This window comes from Furipterus horrens, unplaced genomic scaffold (genome assembly GCF_987537825.1).
Source record: "Furipterus horrens unplaced genomic scaffold, mFurHor1.1.pri manual_scaffold_17, whole genome shotgun sequence".
Classification (NCBI taxonomy): Eukaryota; Metazoa; Chordata; class Mammalia; order Chiroptera; family Furipteridae; genus Furipterus; species Furipterus horrens.
In genome coordinates this window covers 74,553,308-74,580,527 of record NW_028327187.1, presented here as the reverse complement: position 1 = coordinate 74,580,527, position 27,220 = coordinate 74,553,308, and the positions used below count along the sequence as shown (strand labels likewise).

General features: G+C 49.3%; 1 protein-coding gene and 1 pseudogene across 1 annotated transcript; one reads left to right on the top strand and one right to left on the bottom strand.

Moving 5' to 3' along the window:
* Positions 1 to 216: 216 nt before the first annotated feature.
* ABCD1 (ATP binding cassette subfamily D member 1) lies at positions 217 to 27,220 on the bottom strand. Its single transcript, XM_090264356.1, has 10 exons — positions 25,917 to 27,220; positions 22,848 to 23,028; positions 15,724 to 15,866; positions 15,461 to 15,635; positions 14,759 to 14,853; positions 11,929 to 12,074; positions 11,272 to 11,417; positions 2,071 to 2,155; positions 1,694 to 1,819; positions 217 to 1,503 (listed from the first exon to the last, which is right to left on the bottom strand). Exons 1-10 carry the CDS (start codon positions 26,823 to 26,825, stop codon positions 1,296 to 1,298), a joined length of 2,214 nt encoding a protein of 737 aa, XP_090120482.1. The 5' UTR covers positions 26,826 to 27,220; the 3' UTR covers positions 217 to 1,295.
* On the top strand, positions 8,406 to 8,486 carry LOC149991233 (U4 spliceosomal RNA; annotated as a pseudogene).

The following is a 27,220-nucleotide window of genomic DNA, read 5'->3' as shown; positions in this document are numbered from 1 at the left end:
AGGCTTTGTCCAGAGTCCTGTTTGGACTCAGCTGATATATTTGTGAGATGTTGTTGCTGAATCCCCCTTCTCATCATGTCAGTCACAGAATGTGCTGAGCTGTGTCTTCAGGTGGAGGGTGGGGGCTGAGATTATTCCTTCCCTCCCAGGCACCCTGCTGTCATCCCTGTCTCTCTCCCAGGCCACTCTAGACAAAAAAGCCAGGAGGCAAGAACACACTTTCCATGGGAGGTTTTTACTGAGGGACTGAGAAAGGCTCCCCAGCCTGAGGGCTGAGCCTTCCCTCTCCCGAAAGGCACATGGTGGCAGTGGGGTCTCCCTCTTGGGCAGGAGCTAGCTTTGCAGAGACAGCTTCCCTGGCTGACTCCTCTTTGGCACTGAGCTGGGAACACTGGTGTCCACACTCCTGGCAGCACAGTGTCCATCTACCCCTCTGGCTGGCCTTGGCCCCCCTAGTGGCAGCTGGCAGTGTAGGCTGGTGGGGTGACAGGCTAGCTGGGGCTGGCTCACAAGCTGGGTCACTTGTGGAAGGACCACAGCCTGGGCTGCCTCCCCTGGTAGCAGGGTCCTCATGTTGGCAATCAAGAAGGCTATGAACAGGAATCCAATAAATTAGCTTGTAGGGACCAAGAGGGAAAGGGACTACATTCTTATTATTGCTTGATAAAAAATGCTGTGCAATTCTTTCTCCCGAGAGCTCTTCGAGACAACCATAGGGGAGAAGAGGTGCGAACAAGGGCCCCAGTGTGGCCGTGGGTCCTGTTTGGCCATTTCTATGGTAGGAAGGGCACCCAGTGGGATGGGAGCCTCAGTGGCCACTTGGGTGGTGGCAGTAGAAGGATGGACCATAAGGTCTTCGAGGGACTTAAAAGGTGGAAATAAGGGGGGGCTTCAGTCTCAGGAGGGCAGTACCCCACAAATGCCAAGGCTCAGTACAAACTGTCTGGTGGTGTGAGCTGGTGCTTACCTCCTATCCCTCTTACCCTCTCCAAAGAAAAGAAAGGACTCAGTTACCCTGTCCAGGTTCCAGTTATGGTGGGGCAGGGTTAAGGTGGGCAGCGGGGTAGGACCTTCCATGTCTACTTGCCTGAGGACAGGGGCATGAGGTCAAGCACGCACTTTTGCTGGCAGTCCTCTAGGCAGGGCAGGCCTATGAGGAGGGAAAGTCATGCAGGGTGGGCCTGTGGTGCAGCTGGGCAGTCGGGCAGTGGGTAGGCAAGTGCTGCTGTTTCCTTCATATAATCCAAGAGCTTGGGGAGGGGCAAGGGCTGAGGGCCCAGAGCCATGGGCCTCTGTCAGGTGGCAGCACCCTGCAGGACCTTAGGGCCTTGGCCCAGGATCTGGCAGAGCTCCTGGAGACGTTGCTGCATTTTTGGAATGCCTGCCAGTTGCTGCTCAAGTCGCTGCTTCTCTTCAGTTAAGCTCAGGCGGGTGGCTGAGTCCAGCTTCTCGAACTTCCAGCCGCCCTCCCCATCAAACTGTAGCAAGTGTGTGTGGTACTTCCTGGGCCAGGAGAGGGACAGAGACAGAGATGCAGAGGCTATTCATCAGGAGATGCATGCCAGGCCTAGTAGGGTCCTCTGCCCCTTTGATGGCGGCACCATCTCCTCCCCAGCTGCAAAGCCATGAGGGTGTAGAATACGGGAAGGGGGCTCCCTCCCCTCAGTTCCAGGCAGGGAGGGTGGGCACCTACCACAGGGAGGGCCGGTGGGTGATGGAAAGCAGAGCGATGCCTGCATCCTTGGCCGCCTGGAAGATCTTGCCTTCCACGTCGATGCTTACGGCGCTGGTACATTCATCCAGGAGGGCATACTTGGGCCTTGACAGTGGGGACCAAGTGGATGAAGCTGTGGACCCTCCACTGCTGCTGATCTGGTCTGGCCCTAATGCCCCCCTGCCCCTTGTGGCCCAATCCCTGCTAGGGCCTGGATGGGGCTCCTTAATGGTATTGTCTTTCCCCTAAGGAGGCCACAGGGAGCATGCATGCTGAGCTGCCACTTTGTCTCTGCCACTGGCTTGGAAAGCAATCAGAGCCCAAGGGAATCCTACCACCCTGGACAGCCCACTCACTTGTGGTAGAACATGCGGGCCATGCCGATTCTCTGCTTCTCACCCCCTGACAAAACGTCCTTCCAGTCACATACAGCTTCCCAACCTAGGCAGGGGACAAGAGGATTCCTTTTAATTCAACAAGGGCCCAGGAGTATTGGGTGTGATGGGCAACATGAGTGGGGGCTGGGGAACAAGTGACAGTGGAAGATGGCAGCACATCTGACTCTGGAGAAGGTCAACAGCTGACTACGTGTGCTATGGGTACTTGTGTGTCTGTAGGTGATACCTGAATAGTCAAAAAGAAGTTGGGACTGGAATCGTAGTCCTTCTGGAAGAAGATATGTGGGAGTCCTAACCCCCAGGACTTCAGAAGGTGACTATATTTGGAGAAAGGGTCTTCACAGAGGTGATCATGTCAAAATGATGTCATTAGAGTGGGCCCTGATACAATATAATGGGTTTCCTTATAAAAAGGGGAAGTTTGGACACAAAAATGTACATAGAGGAAAGGTAATATGAAGAGACACAGGGAGAAGAAGACACAAGGAGAGAGGCCTGGAACAGATTTTTCCCTCACAGCCTTCAGAAGAAGCCAACCAGGAGAAGAAGATGGTGGCAGAATAGGTAGCAGTGTTGTCTGCTTGCTCCCATCACAGAAGGACTTGGAGTGCAAACACAGAGAGGAGTGAGTGAGTGCGGATTTCAGATAGCGTGAGCAGGGAAGGGAGTCTGGGAGCGGCATGAAAGAGGGCAGAAAGCTCGGCCCGCGCTCTCTAAGCAGAGTTGCTGGGATTCCCAGCCTGGCACCCCTGCCATACCGCACCTGAAAGGGGCAGCTGCTGGCCAGCTCATTAGCCAGGATCTGCTTGGAAACTTCACCCTGCCATAGGCTCCCTGACCAGCAAAGTCCCGGAGGGAGTCAGTGAGAAGGTTTGGTTGAAACAGCTGGAGGGGTGGGAAAACAGTGAACAGCCCGGACTGTGAGAAACTGTATGAACTGAATTCAGGTGGGGACCCCCTGGGCTGGTAACCCTGTGCCCTGGTGCCCGCATCAGGGCTCCACCAAACAAAACATCAGAAGTGAGCCATGGAGAGGGGCCCACACGGCAAAGCTGCAGCGAAACCCCAGACTCGGTAGGGTCCCCAGGCAGGCAACTCAGCACGCACGTGCACAACAAGGCTCTGCCAGGCAGGGATGCAGGCCAGTGTTGTAGCTTGGAGGCAACACACAGACTTTGGAGGAGCGGAGACAGGACCCGAGGCTGGGCAGGGACTATGGGTATGCGCACTGGCTCGCCAGCAGAACAGCGTTGCCAGACAAGTATGAGGAGGGCTGAGGGTGCCGCAGGATGGGAGGGTGGGGACTCAACTAAGTGTGGCTCATAGCAGAGCGGCGGCAGGCCCACGAGTGAGAGACTAGCAACCCCAGAATCAAGCTGGATCTCCTCACAGCCAGCCAGACAGAAAGGATTTGAACCCATGGAACTTTGACCAGGGGCGGATCCAGAAAAAGAAGACAGCGCCAGAAGGTTGTACTGGGAAAAACTCTTTCTTTAATCTGTTTCCTACCTTATCTCCCTCCTATTCCTCTTATTTAATTTGTTTTGTCTGTTTTGTTTATCTTCCCTCTCACACTAAACATACAGCATATAACTGCTATACAAACCTAATACTATACACTTCCACTTTCTCACTTCATTCTGCAGTCTTCCCTCCCTTTTTCAACATACAATGTAAATATTACTTACTGTCTTGCATAGTCTTGACCCTACTTGCTACTATTATTATTCTATCATCCTCCCTCTCAAAAATCATCTTTCTTTCAGTTAAAACAACTCTTACCTGTTTTTCCTATAGTATAATAGTCTTAACCTCTTTACATCTATATTAATACTGGCTCATTTGCTGCTGATAGTGAGATTGTGGGTGGGGGATATTTTTGAGGGTGTGAGTTTCTTGCCTGGAGTGTGTGCATCTCCACAAAAGAACTCAAGACAAGGTGGGCAGAGTGACTTTCAATCAACTAGCCAGAGGGAAGTTTCCACCAAAGAGAAACTGAAATACAACCGTACAGCTTAAACAAATGGCATAAAGGACATCCCAAGAACATCAAGCTCAGGAGATCAAAGAGACTGCACCACTGAATCCCGCAGGACTCCTATACAGAATTTCATACCACAAAGGCGGGAAATCAAAGCAGACAAATCTAAGAAACAAAAATAAACAAGAAGCATCCAACATGGGGAGACACAGAGACAACCTTTCAATGAAAGGAAAAGAGGAATCCCCAGAAAGAGTGCTAGATGAAACAGAGGTAAGTCAACTATCAGACATGGAATTCAAAAGAATGGTTATCAGGAAGCTCAATGACCTTGACAAACTCAGAGAAAACTACAACGAACTTCAGGGAAATTACAAAGAACTCCAGGAAAGCTATAAGGAACTTACAGAGAACTACACCAGCATAAAAAAGGACATAGAAACTATCAATAAGAACCAGGAAGAAATGAAGAATACAATTTCTGAACTGAAGAACACAGCAGAATCAATCCAAAGCAGGCTAAACGAAGCTGAGGATCAGATCAGTGAGTTAGAGGACAATGTAGAAAAAATCCCCAGACAATACAACAAAATGAAAACAGATGTAAAAACAATGAAGAGGGTTTAAGAGAACTGCAGGAGAACATGAAGTGAAACAATATCCATATCATAGGGATACAAGAAGAAGAAGAGGAGCATGAGATAGAAACCTTGATTGAAAAAGTAATGACAGAAAATTTTCCTAACTTGATGAGAGAAAAAGTCATGCAAATTCAGGAGGCACAGAGGGTCCCAATAAAGCAATAAAGATGAACCCAAAAAGGCCCACTCCAAGGCACATCATAATTAAAATGGCAACATTCAAAGACAAAGAGAGAATCCTAAAGGCAGCAAGAGAAAAACAGCAAATAACATACAAGGGAGCTCCGAGAAGGCTAGCAACTGATTTCTCAACAAAAACACTACAAGCCAGAAGGCAATGGCAAAAAATATTTGAAGCAACGAAAAACAAAGACCTATAACCAAGACTACTCTAACCAGCAAGGCTCTCTTTCAAAATGGAAGGTGAAATAAGGAGTTTCCCAGACAAAGGAAGACTAAAAGAATACATCTCCACCAAATCAGCATTGCAGGAGATGCTAAAGGGAATGCTTTAAGAAAAAGAAGAAAAAGAGAGAGAGGGAAAGGAACACAGGTACAAAGGGAAATGAATAAATACCTGTCAATAATAACCTTAAATGTAAATGGATTAAATGCTCCAATCAAAAGACATAGGGTAGCAGAATGAATATGAAAACATGACCCACATATATGCAGTCTACAAGAGACACACCTCAAAACAAAAGATTTACACAGACTGAAAGTGAAGAAATGGAAAAAAGTATTCCAAGCAAATGGATATGAAAAAAAACCTGGGGTAGCAATACTTATATCAGAAAAAACAGATTTCACAGCAAAGGCCATAAAAAGAGACAAAGAAGGGCATTTCATAATACTTAAGGGAGCAATCTATCAAGAAGATATAACCTTGGTAAACATATATGCACCCAACATAGAAGCACCCAAATATATAAGGAAAATTTTGAAAGACTCCAAGAAGGATATCAACAGCAACACACTCATAGTAGGGAACATTAACAACCCATTATCAACAACAGACAGATCTTCAAAGCAAAGAAACACCAAGGATATTGAGGCATTGAACAACACACTATATCAAATGGACTTAATTGATGTATATAGAAATTTTCACCTGAAAGAAGCAAAATATACATTCTTTTCAAATGCACATGGGACATTTTCAAAGATAGACCACATGGTAGGACACAAAACAAGCCTCAACAAATTCAAGAAAATTGAAATTATATCAAGCATCTTCTTAGACCACAGTGCCTTGAAACAAGAAATCAACGTCAAGGAAAAAACTCAAAGACATTCAAACTCATGGAGAATGAATAACACAATATTAAATAATGAATGGGTTAACAATGACATCAAGGAAGAAATCAAGAAGTTTCTGGAAATTAATGATAATGAACACACACAGCCCAAAACCTATGCGACACAGCAAAAGCAGTCCTGAGAGGAAAGTTCATAGCAATACAGGCCTACCTGAAAAGGATAGAAGAATCTCAAATAAAATATCTAACCCTTCAGCTACAAGAACTAGAAGAACAACAACAAACAAAGCCCAGCGCAAATAGAAGGAAGGAAATCATCAAGATCAGAGCAGAATTAAATGACACAGAGACTAAACAAACAATTCAAAAGATCAACAGAAGTAGGAGCTGGTTCTTTGAAAAGATAAACAAAATTGACAAGCCTTTAACCAGGCTCATCAAGAAAAAAAGAGGACCCAAATAAACAAAATCAGAAATGAAAGGAGAAATCACGACCGATATCACAGAAATACAAAGGATTGTAAGAAATTACTACAAACAACTGTATGGCAAGAAACTTGACAACCTAGATGAAATGGACAAATTTCTAGAAACATATAATCTTCCAAAACTGAATCAAGAAGAAGTAGAAAGCCTGAACAGACTGATAACAAAGAATGAAATTGAAACAGTAATCAAAAAACTCCCAACACACAAAAGCCCTGGACCGGATGTCTTCACAGGTGAATTTTACAAAACATTTAGGGAAGAACTAATGCCCACTCTTCTCAAACTATTCCAAAAAATCCAAAAAGAGGGAAGACTCCATAACTCTTTCTATGAAGCCAGTATTACCCTAATTCCAAAACCAGTTCAAGACACAACAAAGAAAGAAAACTACAGGCCAATAATGCTGATGAACATAGATGCTAAAATTCTCAACAAAATATTGAAAAACAGGATCCAGCAACACATTAAAAAGATCATACACCATGATCAAGTGGGATTCATCCCAGGGACGTAAGGATGGTTTAATATTCGCAAATCAATAAAGGTAATACACCACATAAACAAAATGAAAGACAAAATCAAATGATCATATCAATAGATGCTGAAAAAGCATTTGATAAAGTACAACACCCATTTATGATGAAAACACTCACGAAATGGGAATAGAGAGAGCATACCTCAACATAATGAAGGCCATATACGAGAAACCTGAAGCCAACATCATACTCAATGGACAAAAACTGAAAGCATTCCTCTGAGATCAGGAACAAGACAAGAATTCCATTATCTCCACTCCTATTCAACATAGTGTTGGAAGTTCTAGCCACAGCAATCAGACAACAAAGAGAAATAAAAGGCATCCAAATTGGAAAAGAGGAAGTAAAACTGTCACTATTTGCAGATGACATGATAGTATACATAGAAAACCCTATAGACTCCACTAAAAAACTACTGGACATAATAAGCAAGTTTGGCAAAATAGCAGGGTACAAAGTGAATATACAGAAATTTAAGGCATTTCTGTACACCAACAATAAAATATCAGAGATAGAAACTAAAAAAAAAAAAGAAAAAAATCCCGTTTCCTATAGCAGCAAGAAAAATAAAGTACCTAGGAATAAACTTAACCAAAGAGATAAAAGACCTGCACTTGGAAAACTACATAACACTGAAGAAAGAAATTAAGGAGGATACAAATAAATGGAAGCAAGTACCATGTTCATGGATGGGAAGAATCAACATCATTAAAATGTCCATACTACCCAAAGCAATTTACAGATTCAATGCAACCCCTATTAAAATACCAATGACATATTTCACAGACCTAGAGCAAATACTTCAAAAATTTATATGGAACTAAAGAAAGACCCCGAATAGCCAAAGCAATCTTGAGACAGAAAAACACAGCAGGAGGAATCACAATACCAGACATCAGACAATACTACAAAGCCACTGTGATCAAAACAGTTTGGTACTGGCATAAGAACAGATATATAGATCAATGGAACAGAATAGAGAGCCCAGGAATAAACCCAGGCCTATATGGTCAACTAATATTTGATAAATGAGGAAGGAACATAAAATAGAGTGAGAAGAGCCTCTTTAACAAATGGTGCTGGGAGAACTGGATAGAGACGTGCAAAAAGATGAAACTAGACCACCAACTTACACCACACACGAGAATAAACTCAAGATGGATCAAAGACTTAAATGTAAGCCGTGACACCATAAAAGCCCTAGAGGAAAACATAGGCAAGAAAATTTCAGATATCGCACGTAACAATATTTTCATGAATACATCTCCTAAGGCAATAGAAATAAAGAAAAAAATAAACAAATGGGACTATATCAAAGTAAAGAGTTTCTGCTCAGCAAAAGAAAACATCAGCAAGATGAAAAGAAAATCAACCATATGGGAATACAAGCTTTGCGCAGTGGCAGTATCGTAGCCAATGAGGTTTATCCGAGGCGCGATTATTGCTAATTGAAAACTTTTCCCATATGGGAATACATATTTGCCAGTGATACCTCAGACAAGGGATTGATCTCCAAAATATATAAAGAACTTACACATCTCAACACCAAGAAGACAGACAGCCCAATTAAAAAATGGGTAAAAGACCTGAACAAACACTTCTCCAAGGAGGATACACAGAGGGTCCATAGACACATGAAAGAATGCTCAACATCACTAACCATCAGAGAGATGCAAATAAAAACCACAATGAGATAGCACTTTACACCAGTCAGAACGGCCATCATCAACAAATCAACTAACAACAAATGCTGGCGAGGATGTGGAGAATCGGGAACCCTACTGCACTGTTGGTGGGAATGCAGACTGGTGCAGTCACTAAGGAAAACAATATGGAATTTCCTCAAAAAAATAAAAATGGAACTGCCTTTTGAACCAGCGATGCTACTGCTAGGATTATACCCGAAGAATCCTGAAACCCCAATTCAAAAGAACCTATGCACCCCTATGTTCATAGCAGCACTATTTACAATAGCCAAGTGCTGGAAATAGCCTAAATGCCCATCTGTAGATGAGTGGATCAAAAAACTGTGGTACATTTACACAATGGAATTCTATGTAGCAGAAAGAAAGAAGGAGCGCCTGCCATTTGCGACAACATGGATGGAACTAGAGAGAATTATGCTTAGCAAAATAAGCCAGGTATTGAAAGAAAAATACCATATGACATCACCTAATACAGGAAACTAAAGAGCAACACAGACAAATGAACAAAACTGAACAAGGAACATAAAAACAGTTATCAGTGGGGAGAGGGTTAGGGAGAGGAAGGGGATAAATAGGGGAAGGGTTTAGTAAAGGAACTAGTATAAATAACGCATGGACATGGACAACGGGGTGGGGAATGACTGTGGGAGAAGGGGTGGGCTGGGTGGGAGGAAGCAATGGGGGAAAAATGGGACAAGTGTAATAGAAAAACAATTAAAAAAATTGTTTACATTAAAAAAATGAAAAAAAAAAAAGAAATAGCATTATAGAGCTGAAAAGGATCACACATAATAACAAAACCTATCTCTTATGTGTTAAAAAAAAAAAAAAAAAAAAAAAAAAGGAGCCAACCCTGCCTACATGCTGATCTTCTTCAACTTCCGGCTTTTAGAGCTGGCGGTTAATACATTTCTGTTGTTTAAGCTGCTCAGTCTGTGGTATGTTGTTAAAGCAGCCACAGCAAACTCATATAGGACGTGACAGGGTGCTAATGAAGAGCCCGCCCCAGGAGGGCTGGAGTGGTCTCTCCAGAAGGCTTCTCACTCATAGTCACCAGGCCTTTGTATCATTGCTTTGTGCCAGACCCTTGGCAAGGCTCAGGAAGCCACTTGAATGAGCAGGTGTGTGGATATTCATCAGAAATGGCTCCTTACCTCCTGCCACTCTGCTTTCCCATAGGACTAGTTTTGGTAGGGCGCATGGTACCCTCAAAAAAGACTATACTCCCTAGCTTGCCTTGAGGTATATGACTATGTGACTAAATTCTGGCCAGTGGGGTTTAAGTGTTACACATATGGTAGCTTCTGGAATTTTCTTTAAAAGAAAGATGGCGTATACCCTTTGCTTTCTCCATCCTATGGCCTGGAACAGCCATCTTGGACCATGAGGTGATTTTGGGAACAGAGGTCACACAGAACAGGACCACCAACTGTGGCCTGCCTTTCTCAGGACTTTGATATCATAAGATAAACTTGTGAGTGATTTAAGCCACTGTGTGTGAGTGGTTCAGTTATTCATAAATGAACTCAATGCTAATAGGTTGTGATGATTGGCCTCATGGGACTGAGGACTGGGACTCAGGGGTGCCTGGAGGACAGGAGAGGTGCACTTCTAGGTGGAGGGTGGCTGGAGCAAAAGAGGTCCAACCAGGCCAGGAGGGAGCTGGGGATGAAGCTTGTGCGTGACTGTCACTGTGGCAACCAGGACTCCACCACCTGCAGCCCTCTTCCTGTGCAGGCCATAACACCTGGGAAGAGTCTGCAGGAGTGGTTTCATTTAATGCTGGTGCTGAGGGAGGGACTGGTACCTGTCCCCTTCTACAGGCGGAGAGAGGCTCAAGAGGTGAGGTTTTTGCTCAAAGTCAAATTGCCCCTAAGTGGCAGAGGCAGGAAGTGGAACCCTGCCACTCAGATTTCACCAAGAAAATCAGCTCAGCCCCACTCTGGGTTCCGCCCTCTCCTTATCACCTCCAGGCCCAACAGGCATTGGTAGACAAACCAGGTAAGCCCTTGACCAATGCCTTCTTTTGCCACTAGCCTGTCCCTCCCTCCTCTCCTTCCCAGGGGATGGCACCTCCCACGTTCAAGGCAGAAGCCTGGGGTCCTCTCCACCTTTGCTCCTGCCTCCCAACTTCCAGGCCAGCTGTGTTGACAGCCTGGGCTCGCTCCTCCCGGCTGCCCTGACATGCCCACCTGAGATCTGTCCTCTTGCTGAAATTCGAAAATGACCTGTAACTTCCTTGCCTAAAGCCTTCCAAGGGCTTCCTTCGCTGTCAGGGCCTTCCCTCCCCGCCAGTCCCCCATCCCCAGAGTCTGTTGTGAGCATCTCACCTGATCATGTCCCCCTGCCTGCAAACCTGGCCTTCCCCTTCCTAGCATACTCAGGCCGCCTGAGCCACCTGCTTCCCGTCAGTCCTCCCTGTTAGGTGGGGACTCTTGGGGCACCTATCACATCAGGATCCTGGATGTTGGGGGCCGGGGTGGTAGCAGGTTGCTAGATGGATGGCTCACTCCTTGGTGCTGAGAGGTGAGATGTCCCACCCCCTACCTCCTTCCCGCTGCAGGATGTGGTTCAGGTGCACAATGTCCAGAATGGCTTCCAGGTGCTGCTCCGAATAGCCCTTCCTTTGCATGTCCTCTACTGAGTCCGGGTAGATCACCTGGTCACGCAAGGAGCCGACAGACATGTAGGGCCTGTGGGAAAGCTGCATGTCCACCAAGGGAAGGACTGGCCCTGCCAACACCCTATGCCATGAGCCCTGGCTGCTGGGGGTGGGGCAACTAGAAGCCCACAGACCCCTGCTACAAAGTGCTCCAGGAAGTGCTCACAGCTGCCTATGCACACCAGGTCCACACACTCACATGTGCACACCACACACTCTGCATGCACAGGCAGATGCATGCTCATAGACAAACATGCACATGTATACATGCACACACACACACCATATGCACACAGACATATGGCACCCTCAGTGTGCACCCTCACTCATGCACACCAAACAGCTGTAAAGTCACCAGATGAGGGGGAACAGGAGGGGACAGGTGGAGGTTCCACAGCCCCTCATTCAGGGGGAAGCATATTGCTGTCCTCTCCCAAGGCCTCAAGCTATGCCATCCCCTAGGTGGCAGGTTCCACAGGTTGGAAGGGGCAGCGGGCAGAGCTGAGGGCCCTGGCTCCCTCCTGCCCCCTGGTACCACTCACCTCTGAGGGATGTAGAACATACGCTGGGGTGGGGGCTTGTAGAGCACACCACCATACGTGGGCCAGAGCCCGCCAAGGATCCGGAACAGAGAACTCTTGCCACAGCCATTGGGGCCTGTGATAAGCAGGTGCATGCCATCTTCCACCTGCGGAGGCAGTGCCATGTGGTACCCAGGGGGCGAGGGCTTCCTTCCTCTTACCTGTGACCTTCCTGACAGCTACTTACACCCAGGTGCCTGCTGGGGCTAGTGGCTAGCCTTTCGTGGTCTCTTGGTAAAGGATGGAATGGTCTGGGCAATGAGGTCCAGCATCCAGAGCCCTAATCGAGTGCCTGTTTCAGTCCCCAGCCTGTCCCTTACAGCACCAACACACACCATAGAGTATGGGGCCAGCAGGAGGGCCTATTCTGCCATAGCCATATGAACGGTCAACATCACCCTCCATCCCACTTCACTGAGAATCCAAGCTTTCTGGCCTCCCCAGCAGAACTGCTTTGCCTTTAGGAACTTCCCTGGGACAGGTGCTTTCTTTAGAGTTCTAGGTGAACAGTAAACTGCAGCTGCCCCCACAAAGCCCTCTCACTGTCCCCAAGGGTGCTAGGGTGTCACAGAGATGCCACTGTGATCCCCAGGCTCAGCGTCAAGGGCCTCAGGCTCCTTAACTGGCCGATCACATCCCGCCCACTGGCTGGTGGAAATAGGCCCGTAGAGCTGCAGGGAGGGAAGTGTGCTGGAAGGAAGGGGTCAGAGGGCAGTGAGACTGCTGTCCTCGGGCCACCTAGCAGTTGCTGAAGTCCTTGGAAGATCTGCGACTGTGGCCCATGTAAGGCCTTCCCTGACTTCCCTCAGTCAGCATTAGGGGTTGAACTGTGTCCACCCCAAATTCATGTGTTGAAGTCCTAAGCACCAAGACCTCAGAATGTGACTTTATTTGGAATAGCCTTTACAGATGCAATTAGGTCAATTTAGATGAGGTCACCCTGGAGTGTGATGACCCCTAATCCAATGTGACTGGTATCCTTATTTATAAAAAAGGGACATTTGGACACAGAGCCATGAACACAGGGAGAACACCATGTGAAGATAGAGGCTGGGGTTGAAACAAAGCCAAGGAACACCCGTGACGGCCAGCAAGCACCAGAAGCTGGGATGGCTTGGAATGGATTCACCCTTAGTGCTCTCAGGAGACACCCTGGTCTGGAGTTCTAGCCTCCAAAACTGGGAGACACTCCTCTTCCATTGTTTGAACCCCTTGCTTTGTGGTCCTTTGTTGGACTATAAAGTCCCGCGGGGGAGGGGGAGCTGGGCTTCCCTGCATCCTGATGTCTGAAGGCTCCCCTGGTGCCAGGCCCTGGGAGAGCTGCATTGGCCCTCAGCTGGCGACAAGGCTTCCTGCCTCGAGTCCATTCCTGCGTCTCTCCCACTGTCCTTCTCACCCCATCAGGTGGCCTATCATGGCTGGGAACTCTTCCCCTTCCCTAGCATCTCCCAGTCCCAGAGCCTAGCTCCACCACCAGCTCTGCCAGGCCAGAACTCTTGCTCAGCCCCCATTCCTGCTCTTCCACCCCAGTCACTCCCACCTTGCCTGGCCTTGCTTGCTACCCACCTGAGCCCCTGCTCATCAGGGTTTCCGAGCCTGCCTGGGAATCATTAGCCTTGGATAAACTGGCCATAGGTGGCTTTCCCTACATCCGAAGAGTGGCCACTGCTGGGGACAATGGGGATCACACCACTGTCTTGTGCAGCTTGAAGTAATGACAAGTTCCCAGCCTCCAACTGGCTCTCAGGGCCCACCTAAGCAGATCAAGGAAAGGAGCCCCAGGCACTACCCCTCTACTGGCCCCTTTCACGTACTCCCTGCCTGACCATGGCTTCTGATGATCTGGTTCCTTGCTCCCGCCACTCCACTGCCTTTTCTTGGCCTGCGCTCTGTGAGAGACTTTCTTTACCACGTTATCCATCTGCTTGGAAGCTCCTGAATTGAAGCTTCATCTGACTTCTGCTCCCCCCGAGGGATGGTGAACACCCTTCCAATGGCCCCTGCTGGACCCTGGGTAGCTAACTAGAGACCTCTGTAACACTTTAGGGCCCCCCAGAGTGGGGCCTCCCAGAGGGCAGGGCCCTCCCTGATTTACCTCTGGTTTCCAGAAAATACTGGTTGGATAAGTAAATGAATGAATGAATAAGCGGCTCCCTCTCACTTCTTTCCCTGCCCCCCACCACAGGTCTCCCCTTCACTCCATCACTCCCCAACCAAAGCTCTGGTTGGGGACACAGGTGACTGGTGAATGTCAGCCTTCAGGGCTTCCTTTCCACAGATGGCCTGTGTAGTGGCTGAGACTGCTCCCCATCCTGGGGTGGGGGGGAGGGGGGCAGACTGCATCCAGCACACACATCTGCACTGGGGTCTTCTTGAAATAGATGGGAGGGACCCCAAGCCCAGGCCAGTGAAGGGCAATCTCTTTCACCACAGTTGGAGTTGAACCAGAGCCCCCAAGCCCTGGGCTTCTGTGGGGCTGGGGTGGGGTAGGGGTGGGGCTGGCAACGATAAGGCCAGGAATCCTCAGGTGACTCTTGGCCCATCTTGGTAATCTCGAGTCTCTTTTATTACTTCTATCTCCATTGCCCCACAACTAAGAGGCAGAGCCACGTTGGCCTTTCATTTTGACCTTAGCTCACCTGCCACGTAGACCTTGGGACAATGGCTGCTGACAACATGAGCCTCCCCAGGCTAGACAAGTTGGATGCCAAGGGCTGGGGCTTGCAGATGCAAAAGGTCAAGCCCCAGGCCCCATGGCTCAGCCCAGCCTAGCCCAGGCCACTCAACCTACCCTGATGTTAAGGCTGGCCACCACCACCTCTCCCGTGGGTGTGATGATAGGGATGTTGTCACAAATAATCCCCTGCTCTACATCCACCACTTGGCCTGGAGAGAGAACACAAGGAAGGAAGAGAGGGAGCAGCAGCACTCCCTTTGCCTTCTGGTAGGTTCCACACAACGCCCCCTCCCAAGAGCACGCCAGGTGTGTGGGTCCAAGGCCCCTTGGGAGTACATTCTATAAGCAGATCCCTCCCTTCAGTATCTGGTGTTGTGCTTTGGGTAGGGAGGGGCAAAACCATTTATATGGCTTCTGGAATATAAGGCATGGAGTCCATTCCTGCTTTGAAGCCCTCCCCTCCTGGCACCACCTTAGTGGTGGCTCAAACACTGTGGCCCCTCTTCCACAGCATCCTGGTCCCTACTGTAGCCTCTAACTTTCTTTTTCTGCCCATATGGGCAAGTGACTCCCTCCACTTAGGGATCCTCTTTTACAAAGAGAAATTCCCACCAGGGCACCCAGAAGGAATTGGGAAGTGAGTGGGTTGGGCAGCAGCGGCTACTCTGGGAAGGAAGGCTGTGGGAGCCACAACTCGCCCAGAAAGCCCTCCCTGGGGGCACAGCTCAAAGATCCTGCCTTCTGGGTAGCACTAGGAGGTACCAGTGGTGGGGGGACAGGGACCAGTGGGGTCTTTCTTGTGGGGGGTGCCCTTACCTCGTATCTGCAGAGGCCCTTCCACACGGACACCAGACCTGACCACAGCCCCAGACCCTGCCTGAGTGTCCTTTGGCTCCGGTTCCCCGGGCCTCTTGAAATGGCAGTGCTGGACATCTTCAAATACCTGGAACATCTCGTGTACCCGGGCTGTGTAGCCAGCCAGCTCTGTCACCTGTGGGAAGGGTGACCCTGGCTCAGCCCCTGCAATCTAGGGGTGGGATGGAGGGTGTGGCAGGGGTAGATTCATGGCGGCGGTGTACCTCCTTGTAGGATGACATGATCCGCTCTATAGCATCTGCAGCAGCTGTGAGGAGGTTTCGGGCAATGGTGAAGGCTTCTGTGCGTTCGCTCACCAGCTCTTCCTCCTTCATCTCCAAGGCTGCCTTCTTCACAGCCTCTGAATCTGTGGAGCACAGAGAAGAGGAGGAACAGGGACAGGGGAAAGTTAAAACTGACCCACTAGGAGAAAGATGAGTCTCTCTAGCCAGTGGTGCTGGGACAAACGGGTATCCACATGCAAAAGGATGGTCCCTACACCACACCACACACAAAAATTAATTCAAAGGAGAGCACTGACCTGCACATAAGGGCTAAGACTACAAAACTCTTAAGAGAAGGCAGGGGTAAATCTTCATGATCTGGGATTAGATAGGGCTCCTTAAATATGACACCAAAAACACAAGCAACAAAATAAAAACGGATAAATGATCTTCCCCAAAATTTAAAACTTTGGGGCACCAAAGTAAACCATCAAGAAAGTAAAAAGACAACTTACAGATTGGGAGAAATTATCTGCAACTCATATATCTGATAAGGATCTAGTATCCAGAATATATAAAGAACTTTTTAATTTTCCCCCCTCAATCCTCACTCAAGGACATGTTTATTGACTTTAGAGAGAAGGGAAAAGAGAAGGAGAGAGGGAGTGAAACATCAATGTGAGAGAGAAACATTGATGAGTTGTCTCCCTTATGTGCCCTGACCCAGGATCAAATCTGCAACCCAATCATGTGCCCTGACTGAGAATTGAACCCGCAACCTTTTTGATATACAGGACAACACTCCAACCAACTGAGACACCTGGCCAGGGCATAAAGAATTTTTTCAATTCAACAACAAAGAGACAAACAACCCAATTAAACAACGGGCAAAATATCTTAATAGACATTTTTATTGTATACCTAAGATATACAAATGGCCAATAAGCTCATGAAAAGATGTTCAACATCACTAGTCATCAGGGAAATGCAAATCAAAATCACAATGAGATACAACTTCACACCCACTAGGAAGACTATAATTAAAGAGATAACAAGTGTTGACAAGAAAGTGAAGAAATTGGATCCCTCAAACACTGCTGGTGGGGATGTAAAATGGTGCTGCCGCTGTGCAGAACAGTTTGACAGTTTCTCAAAAAGTTAAACACAGAGTTACCATATAACCCAGCAATTCTACTCCTAGGTATATATCCAGGAGAAACAAAAGTATATGTCTATGCAGAAATTTGCACACAAGTGACCACAGCACCATTTTCATAACAGGCAAAAAGTAGAAACAGCCCCAATGTCCATCGATGAATGAATAAAGAAATTGTGCCCTGGCTGGTGTGGCAGTGGACTGAGCACTGGCCTGCAAACCAGAAGGCTGCTGGTTCAATTCCCAGTTGGGTACATGCCTGGGTTGTGGGCCAGGTCCCCAGTTGGGGGCATGAGAGAGGCAACCAATTGATGTATCTCTCACACATTGATGTTTCTCTCCCTCTCTTTCTCCCTCCCTTCCCCTTTCTCTAAAAGTAAATAAATAAAATCTTTAACAAAAAGAAGAAATTGTGGTACACATATACAATGGATTATTATTCAGCCATTAAAAGGAAGGAAGCACCGATTCATCCTATAACATGGGTGAATCTTGAAAACATTCTCCTGAGTGAAAGAAGTCAGACACAAAGGGTCACATATTGTGTGACTCCATTTATATGAGGTGTCCATAAGAGGCAAGTCAGAGTGATGCAAAGATTAGTGGGTGCCGGGAGCTGGGGAGGGGTAGAGAATGACTGCTAATGGGTCCAGGCTTTCTTTCTGGAGTGATCGCAATGTTCTGGACTTAGATGCTGGTGATAGTTGTATAACTTTGTGAATATATTAAAAACCACTGAATTGAATACTTAAAAGGCTGAATTGTATGGTATGTTAATTATATCTCAAAACATGGATAAAAAACTGAGCCACTAGGCACTTGGCTTTCTTTCTCAGCACACCCAGCTTCTTTTCCCTACACTGCCCTTGTCCTGTGTTCTGTATTATTCACAGCGTCCTCTCTGGGGCCACACCTGCACCTCGTCTTCTGACGCCCAGAGCTGTTACACCCCTAAGCCTCTCATGTATGACTATCCCCTTTTGGACCTGTATTACTGCCCCCACTTTTCCTTCACCTCCCCCTGTGGCCTCTATGAGAACAGCCATCCTAGGTGTCCCAACTTCTCCTTGGGGCCAACTCCTGTCTTGACTTGCATGCTATCTCAGTCTAGACCCTGTGGTTGCTCACTTCAACCCTCCCTTGTCAATAGCCTTGACTTCCTTGATCCCTGGAAAATCCAAAGGGGCAGGGCTTTAACACAAGAAATGTTCTAGAAATGGTGAGGAGCAGGGGAATGCTGACTCTGAGGGTACTGGGTATGGGTGAACAAGCAGTGACCACTGTAGTGGGAAGGACTCTATCTAGGGGTTTATGTTAATTGGAGGGAGAAGCCTCAGGGATATGGTGATGCGGGTGGGGCAGGAAGTCCTCTCAGGGCAGATGGCCTCTGGAGCAGCAAGGGTGCAATGTGGGGTAGAAAAGGGATGTGGTGGCTGGCTAGTGCACTTCACATCATCTTCTGGGGCCTGGCCCAGGGATCCAGGGAACTGGGGGTGGGGAGGGTCATTAATCTTTCCCACTGTGTCCCCAGGGACACAGCCCACAACAGGAAGGGGGACAATAGCCCTTTTCCCAGGATGTCTTAAGAGCTAGGTAGTCGTCGGCAGCCGTCAGTCTCGAGAGACGATGGTGTAGCCTCTTAAGAGTCCATCTGCACCGCCGAGAATGGCTGTGCAGTCCGACTCGGGAGTGACATGGTATCTGTCTCCTCCCGTGTTGAATCGACATCTTGTGATGACGCTGAAGCTACAGAGCCTGGGCAGGGTAATATGGAGGGTCTGCTGTTGCCCATGCAGCAGACCCCCCCTCTCTTCGCAGCTGAAGGGTCCAAGGGAAAGACGGAGTCAATACAGCTTGGCTTCAGGTGCGCCGCAGGAGTTGCCGGTGTTGACTACAACGTCAAACCGCCTTAGGGACTCCGGCTCCGGATTTTCTGTCGGGGTTTACTCCCTTAGCCTTTCCCCTGAAGAGGTATGCCGCAAGGCAGCGGAGGTTTTTTGGAGTCAGAGTTTTCCTTCTCTGATGTACCCTGACTGGAAGATCGAACCAGCGACACTTAGCTCGCAGGCCGACGCTCAATCCACTGAGCTAAACCAGCCAGGGCAAAGAGCTAGGTAGTAACTGTGTATAAACTGCAAGGTTCTGTAGGTGCCTGGGGCATCCTGGCAACAGCTAACATCCTCCCTGGAGACAGAATAAACTGCCTCTGGGCAGCTAAGACCAGAGATCCAGAGCAGGATATGCTGTCCCTCCCCTGGGCCCTCCAGCTTTGCGGGGCCAGCAGGCAAGTAGGGCAAAGGCATGTAAATCTTCCTCAGTTGATAAATGCCTGCATCTTCCTAACTAGCCCCCAGTGTTCTCAACCTCCTTGAAGCATCTGGAGCAGAGATAAAAATTCCTCCTCTCATTGACCTCCCAGTCTAAAGAGGCAGAGAGACTATAAACCAGATCGATAAGGTGACTAGATAGGGTGTTCAGTGCTTGGGAGAGCAGAGAGGTAGAGAAAGGGAAGAGAGAGAGGCGGGGTGATGGGCAGGGCAGGCCTCATCTAGACAGTGCCTGTGAGCAAAAGTCTGATAGAAAGAGAGTGGGACCTTAGAGGAAAAAGCATTGCTGGAAGTGGGAGCAGCTTGTACAAAGGCCCTGAGTTAGAAGCCTGCCTGGAGTTCTGGGGGAATAACAAGGAGGCCATATCAGGATGATCACTTAATAAGTTATATAATATCTAATCACTGGGGTGTATACCTGAAACTAATATAATATTGTATGTCAACTCTTATTGAAAAATAAAAATGATTAAAAAATTACCATAGCAAAAAGGCCCGTAAGAAGGAAGTGGAGCGAGCAAGGGAGACAGGAGAATTTCACATTTTCACTGGTAATTGACTATAAAAGCTGTGAGGCTGGGGACAAGGAGTTTGTGCTCCTTAAATTACCCATGAAACCTGGAACAGTAGAGGATCAAAGAAGTCCTAGGCCTTCAGAAGAGGGAGAAGCTTTAGGCACTAGGCAGGCTGAGCTGTGCCCAGTGCCAGGAGCAGAGGCAAGTGGCTGCAGGCACTTCCTCACACAATCCATAGGTCTATTTCCTCATGGGTGCTGACTGTGTCTGGTAGTTGTGCCTAAATCAGGGCCACTCTTCATGTAGGCCCATTGGTGGAAAGAACCTATCCCCCTCCAATTAGACCCTTCATTTTGGGGGTTACCCAGAGAGGGACAGACAGCTGAGGGTATGTATGGAAGCCCCAAAGCTGCCAATAGGGAGAGAATCAGAGAGACTTCTAAAACAAGTCAGGTTCTCTCTATATATAATTGAAAACCCTCTTACTACCAAATTGCATAAAGTAGAACACCTTTGAAAGCAGAGATGTGCTTGTAGGAAAGTAAGGCAAATTCCCAGGAGCCCACAGAGAAGCCAGCAGCCAGGTGCACCAGTGAAATCCCTAAGAGACTGAGGAGACAGGTCCTGTAGCCAGAGCTCTAGGCGCAGGGAACAAAAGGTTGCCTCTAAGAATTGGTAATTATGTGTCTAGGGTTCAAATGAATACTACCTCCAAGTTCAGGAACCCCTCCTCCTCAAACTGAGAGGTGAACATGAAAATGGCCTCGAAGTGGTCAATTACCAGGAATGTTTGCCCAAAACAAAAGCCAATATGCACTGGGGAATTGCACCCTCCTGTTAGGCCACACAGGGTTCCCAAGAAAGTCTGGTGCAAAACCCACAAGGAAAGAATTCACCATGAGTGAAGACCGGGAGATGGAATATCAAGCTGGCTTAGACCCCCAAGAATTCAGATAGCCCAATAGCAGGATAGAGACTGTGGAATAAGTATGATTAATATCATACAGACTATAAAAAAGGAACGGTCAAAGATGAGAAAATCAGTCACCTACCAAAACGATTTAAAATTTCTATTTGAAAATGAAAATTTCTCCATGGAAACAAGGGACAGACCAACAGTGACTAGGGGGAATGGGGGAAGAGAAGAGGAGAAAGGAGAAGCTTCTAATCAAGGAACCAGTATAAATGGCCCATGGACATGGACAACAGGGCAAGGAATGACTGTTGGGGGTGAGGACAGGGGAGTGCAATGGGGGAAAAATGGGACAACTGTAATAGAAGAAGAACAACAACAACAACAACAAAAAAAAACCTAAAAAAAAAAAAGAAAAATAAAGAAAATGAAAATTTCTATTTGAAAAAGAATCAAAGAGAACTTGATAGAAATAGTCACTGAAAACTTAAAAAAATTCAAATTAGACTCAGCTGAAGAGAAAAATGGCAAATGAGTGAGCAGGAAGATCTGAAGAAATCTCCCAGGATTCAGCACAGATAGTGCTAGATGGATAACAGTGAAAAGAGTGAAAGAGCCACAGAGGAGAGAGTGAGAAGTCCAGCAGGAATTCCAGAAGGAACGAGTGAGAGAGCAAGAGTGAGTCAATATTTAAAAAAATAACAGCTGAGAACTTTTCTGAACAATTCAAAAATCTGAATATTTGAAGGCCATACAAGTCTGAAGCAGAATAAACACAAAAGCCACTGGTTAACACTTCCAAGCAAAACAGCAGGATACCAGAGAAAGAAAAGTCTAAAAGCAACCAGAGAGACGATTCAGGCTGCTGAGGGGAGTTAAGCTGATAACAGATTTTCCAGCAGAGACAATTAGATATTGTCAGAGAGCTGAGAGCAAATAATCATCCACCCGGACGCCCACACCTAGCTATACAGTGCTTCAGTTCAGGGAAAAGGGTAAAATAAAGACATTTTCAGGCAACAAAATAATTGTGAAGTGCCCATGATGAAAGCCTTACAAAATGAACTTCTGGAAGATGCCTATCTAGAGGAAGGTAGCTAGGCTGCAGGAAATGACTGGTGAGCAGAGAAGTTGGTAAACATGGGGATGAATTTAAACATGCATTGGCCTGATAAAGCAATAGCCAAGTATAAAAACATGGGAAAGCAAACGTGACACTGGGCTACATCAACCCGTCAGCTGGGGCTGGCCGTCCTGTTAAAGTGTTCTAAGGGCCAGGAGAAGGAGGAGCCATTGATTAACCTAGACCAGTGATTTCAACCTTTTTAATCTCATGGCACACATAAAGTAATTACTAAAATTCTGTGGTACACGAAAAAAAATTTTTTTTTTGCTGATCTGACAAAAAATTAGGTATAATTTTGATACATTCACACTGGATGGCTATTATTGTGTTGGCTGTTGTCATTTTTTAAATTTCACAGCCTAAGGGAAAAGAGGTCAGTGCCCCTGACTAAATAGTCAGGTATTGCATGTTTTAAAAATTCTTGCGGCACACCAGTGTGCCTCTTGCAGCGCACCAGTGTGCCATGGCACATAGGTTGAAAATCGCTGACCTAGACTGTTCTCAGTGCACACGCAAGCTTATTTTTGAAAGGGAAACCATGGAAAGACTGCAAATAGAATGAATATGTTGCAAACCAGTAGAGAATAAAATGGGAATCCAATTGCTAAAGTAATAGGCAGAACAGGCTTCCCAATCCTCCCAGGCCTTAGGGCAGAGGTCTCTAGCCTCTGCAACCTACCAGAGTTGTTTCAGGCCTGGGAAAACCAAGGCCTAGGGATAAAAGGGCTTGCTTAATGCACTTCTCCATCATCCCATCTTTGTGTCATAGTTGAGCTGAGGACAGGCACAGCTAGGTGAGGGTGCATGCACCTGGAGAGGGTACATGTGGTGTTCCTGAGTTGCAATCCCTGGGCTCAGCTGAATGGTACCAAGAGCACGAGATGCTGTAAAGGGGAGACTCATGCGGAGTGGAAGACAGCGAGGGACAGTGACCTGTGGTGATCTCCAGGAAGGCAGCCGGGCCTCAAGGCCTCAGTAGTGGAAGAGGCAGATGGGCAGGCCGAGGACTAGGCCCTCTGGAGCCTAGCACCTGGTGGTCAAGGAGGACAGGGCCCTGCCCCTGTCCCCTGGGAGTGCTGACTCTCACCTGACTCTGAGTAGCCGGTGGCGGTGATTATGGGGACAGCCACCATGAGCAGGCCTGAGGCGCTCCACACATACTTCATGAGGAATTGCTCCAGCATGACATACCACAGGCGCTCCAGCAGGATGAGATTGATCTGTGAAGCCAGGGCCTTGTAGGAGTGCTGCAGCAGGGCCAGCTCCACCTGCCAGGGAGAAGGCAACAGAGAGAGCCTGAGAGGCCTCATGGGGGCAATAAATAGCAAGAGGCCCCAGGTGCCAAATGCATACATGCTGTGCCATTTGATGACCAGGGCAAGGTTGAGAGCTTGGGGTTATGACTGGGCCACATTTACAGTAGAAAGGTCTCAAACTCAGGGTGGGGGCAGTATAGGACTGTCTGACGTCACAGCACTGGGGTACAGTGGTGGTGAAGAAGGGACTTATGACCCCACCTGCCGAAGCCCATTCCAGTGCCTTCTTTCCACTACCTCTATGATTGGGAAGCTCACCATGCCCTCTCTTTGCCCTGGGCAGCTTCTGAACATTGGCCAAGGGCAGCCACCTTGCTTGTTTCTTTGGACAACGGCTGGGGGGCTAATATGAACTCAGTAAAGGTCAGTGCAGGAAAGCAAAAGGCAGTCCTTTGTTTTGAAGAACTTGGTCCAACAGTCTACTTGGGCTCTACCTCCTGCTACCTTCCCCAGGGATCCTTTTGGTGAGAACTTTCTGCTGCATTCTCCCACTGAAACCTGGAGGGCATGCTTCTGAGTCAGCCTAAGGGACAGCCCTGCCCAAGCCTGGGTCTCGCCTCCTTGGGCCCGCTGAGGACTCCAGTGGGATGGGCCTCCCCTCCCCTCCACCCTTCCTGCATTGGTCACCACCTACCATATCAGAATGGGTATAAGCTTGGAGAAGAGACAGCAGGAAAGGGAGTGGGAGAAAAAGAGGCTCTCCCATGGCAGCAGCATCCAGATAGGCAAAAGGGCTAGAGGTGTCAGGAAGTGGTCACAGCAAGGTGGCCATTAGGTCATGGATTTCTTGGCTCATTACAGGAGCGTGCATTCCAGTTCTGCCTTCCCATCCCTGACTGACAACAGCTGCCTTGCCTGGCACCACTTCCTTTGCTGAGTGCTTTTGCACCTGATGATCTCCATTTGATTCTCAACACATGCCACTTCACCTGTATTCTCATTTCCACTGTATATAGGACACTACAGAAGCCCAGAGAGGCAGTGCCCTGCCCAAGTTCACACAGCCTGAAGGTAGCAAGGGGTGTGGAATTTGGACCACACTGCCAGAGTCATCAGGAGAACCAGATTTTTATAAATGATGCTTTGACTTATTAAGAAAGGTTTGCCTTGCTCTGCAACCAATTAGAGGTTGTGTGTATATATGTGTGTACATGTATGTCTAAATAACTCTCCTCATTGAAATCTCAGTATGAACAGAATACTGTACTCCGCTGTTCACCTGCCAACCAGCCAGTCACTTCTGCCCTAACCTGTTAGTCTGAGCCTTGGGCCAGTGTCCACTGGGACCAGCCAGTGGGACTGGGGTGAGCCACATGTATGCACAATTAAGGAAAATCAACCCACCCATGGGGGCCTGTCACCCCATGCTGCTTTCTGGCCCTTTGGCCAAGGCCTAAAGAGACAGACTGTGAATGCACATCAAGCCACGCCCCTTTCCACATTGAACCCTCCCGGTGAACATACTACCTCCTGAAATTAGCCCAGAGGAAGTCCTTCAAAGAGCCAGTGAACTCTCTTCTGTCCTCACCATACAGGCCTCTGCACCCTGTGGTTCTGCCTCTAGCCCAATCTCCTGTTCCTGAAGTGAGTACGCCTCCTCTGAGCACCCTGGCAATCTGGCCTCGTGCTGGGAGTTGGCAGGAGTGCTGGCTGAGGCTGACAATGTAGCTTCGGGTAATGTGCCAAGCGCCTCACCCAAGGCCACAGCTGCCTGCCAAGGCCCTGCAGCCTGGCATGCGCGAGAGGACAAGAGGGGGTTGCAACTGCAGACCAGGAGCTTTTCTCCTAATCTGGAGTCTGATGTGCAGCCAGTGAGACAAGGGCCGGGGGCAAGAGGCCAACTGACCCAGGGAGGACACATAGGCCTTCAGCGGGCAGATGCCATTGCACCCCTCCCCTGGGAAGTACTCGGAACTACATGAGAGTTTCAGGGAGTAAGGGAGCAAGGCCCAAGGCAGCTGCAACCCCAGGCACGAGGAAGGGGAGGGGCTGGGGCGAGATAAAGGGAGCATTGGCCTGGAGTAACCTTCCCCCGCACTAAGCTCGGGGGCCGGCTGTGGTGGACCGCGCCCCTGCTCCTGCCCCAGCCCACTGGGGAGCTGAGCCCAGGGACCCAGGCGGAAGGACGGCCACGCTGGGGGGCAGGGGGGCCGCCGGGCGGGCAGGAAGTGCGTCCCGACAAGGTGGCGGCCCCGGGCCCAGCTTCCCTGGCTCAGGGCCTCAGGGAGGCTGCTTTGTCGGTAACCCAGCTGGCTAGCCCTCAAGCTCAAGAGGAGAAGCCATTGACCTGGAGTGCTGAGCACTGCCACTGCTGCAGCCACCGAGCTCGGTGCTGCTCATTAACCTCCGCTTGGGCTGAGTCATGCCCATAATGCCTGCCTGCCTGGCCGGCCAGCTCAGCTGGACGCCGGCCTTCAAAGGGCCCTGGAGCCCAAGAGAGGCCGGGCAGCAGGCCATGTCCCACTCCCTGCTCCCAGACAGCAGGAGCCTCCTTCCAGCTGACTGAAGGAATGGGGTGAGCCAGGATTTCCAGCATCTGAAACCACTAGGATCCTCAGCTCCAAGGCCAAGACAGCCTTACCGAGGAGAGAAAGCAGAAGTGGCCTGGAGCAGGCAGGCAGCCGGCTCAGGGCAGTCCTCACCCAGCCTTCCCGCTTCTCCATTTCTGTGCCTAAGTCTGGGCTGTCCAAGGCCCTGGCCATCCCCAGCCCCCCTTTCCTGTGGCCTGCCCACACATCTGGCATCAACCCCAGCCAGCCCTGGGCTTTCCCCGTCATTCACGGTTGCCTGCCCCTGGGCCACATGCTTTCCTTCATGCTCAACACCTCAACCTGCCCCACCTCATGGCCCCCATAGAAGGCAATCTCCTCTGAGTTGGCCACCACGCGAGAGTGCATGTAGCGCAGCTCCCCCTTCCGCCGTGCCTCCTCTGCCACCAGCTCCCCAAACTTGGGTGAGAAGGCTCGGAGCACATTAGCTGTGAGAAACACCACGAGGCCAGCAATGGCCGAGGGCCAGGCCGTGCCAGCCCCACGGGAGCGGGCCGTTCGAAGCAGGGTGTAGGCGGTCACAGCCACATCCAGGAGCGGCTTGGTCAGGTTGGAGTAGAGGTGGGCCACAGAGGCAGCAAAGGCCACCACATCCTCTGTCAGGGACTGGTCAGGGTTGCGAAGCCGCCCATCCATGTTGCTGACTCGGTAGTAGGTCTGCTGGGAGAAATAAAGGCTGTAGGCATGGGCCACTAGACGGCTTCGAAAAGAGAGGGCCAGTTGGCCCTCCAGGTAGCGAATGGTACTGTTGATAAAGGTGGCTGGGAGGGCGATGAGGAGCCATTGCAGGAGCTGCCAACCAAAGGCCTGGGGGTCCTTGCGCACGATGCAGCGGGCCAGCCGTCCATCCAGGCGGGCCACATATACTGACAGGAAAGTCCGGCTCACCAGGGCAGCTGAGTGCAGCGCCAGCAGCCCAGTCTCCCGGCACAGGATCCTGGGAAAGAGCAGCCGTAGGAGCCACAGGAGTCGCTGCAAGAACACTCGGTTCACACCGGCCTTGGCCGCTGAGGCCGAAGTGGCCCTGGAGGCCTCCTGCGTGGACTCCCCTGCAGGCACTTGAGGGCCTCTGGCCGGAGCCAGGCACTGCCGCACCAGAGGGTAGATTTTGTGGGCTCCATAGGCCGTGAGGGCCAGGACCACAGCTGTGCGCTTCAGCGTGGTCACCCGCGAGGGCCGAGGGGTGGAGAGCACCGGCATATCACTTGGGTTGGAAGCACAGGGCTGGGATGGGTGTCTGGGCCAGCAGTTGAGGCAGGTGGCTGGAAGGGTTGTTGTTCTGACCCCAGGTCGTTGTCTAGGCAACTGGAAACCTTGCAGTGGTCCCTGAGACTGTTGCTCTATGCCACTGGGGCGGTGCTGGGGTCCCTGGTGCAGTGGACTCGGGTCCCTCCAGTGTCGCGGTCTCTTCAGGCAGTGGAGGTAGAGGAACTTAGTCTCCTAGCCCCTGGGGTCAGAACCTCGAGAGGCCTCTGGCAGACAGGGCGTCTCTTCTTCTCAACCTCCTCCACCTCCTCCTTCTGCCCTGGTGGCACCCCTGCCCGGGGCACCAGGTGCGTCCGTCCTCTCCACAGGCTTCCCGAAGCGACAGTGAC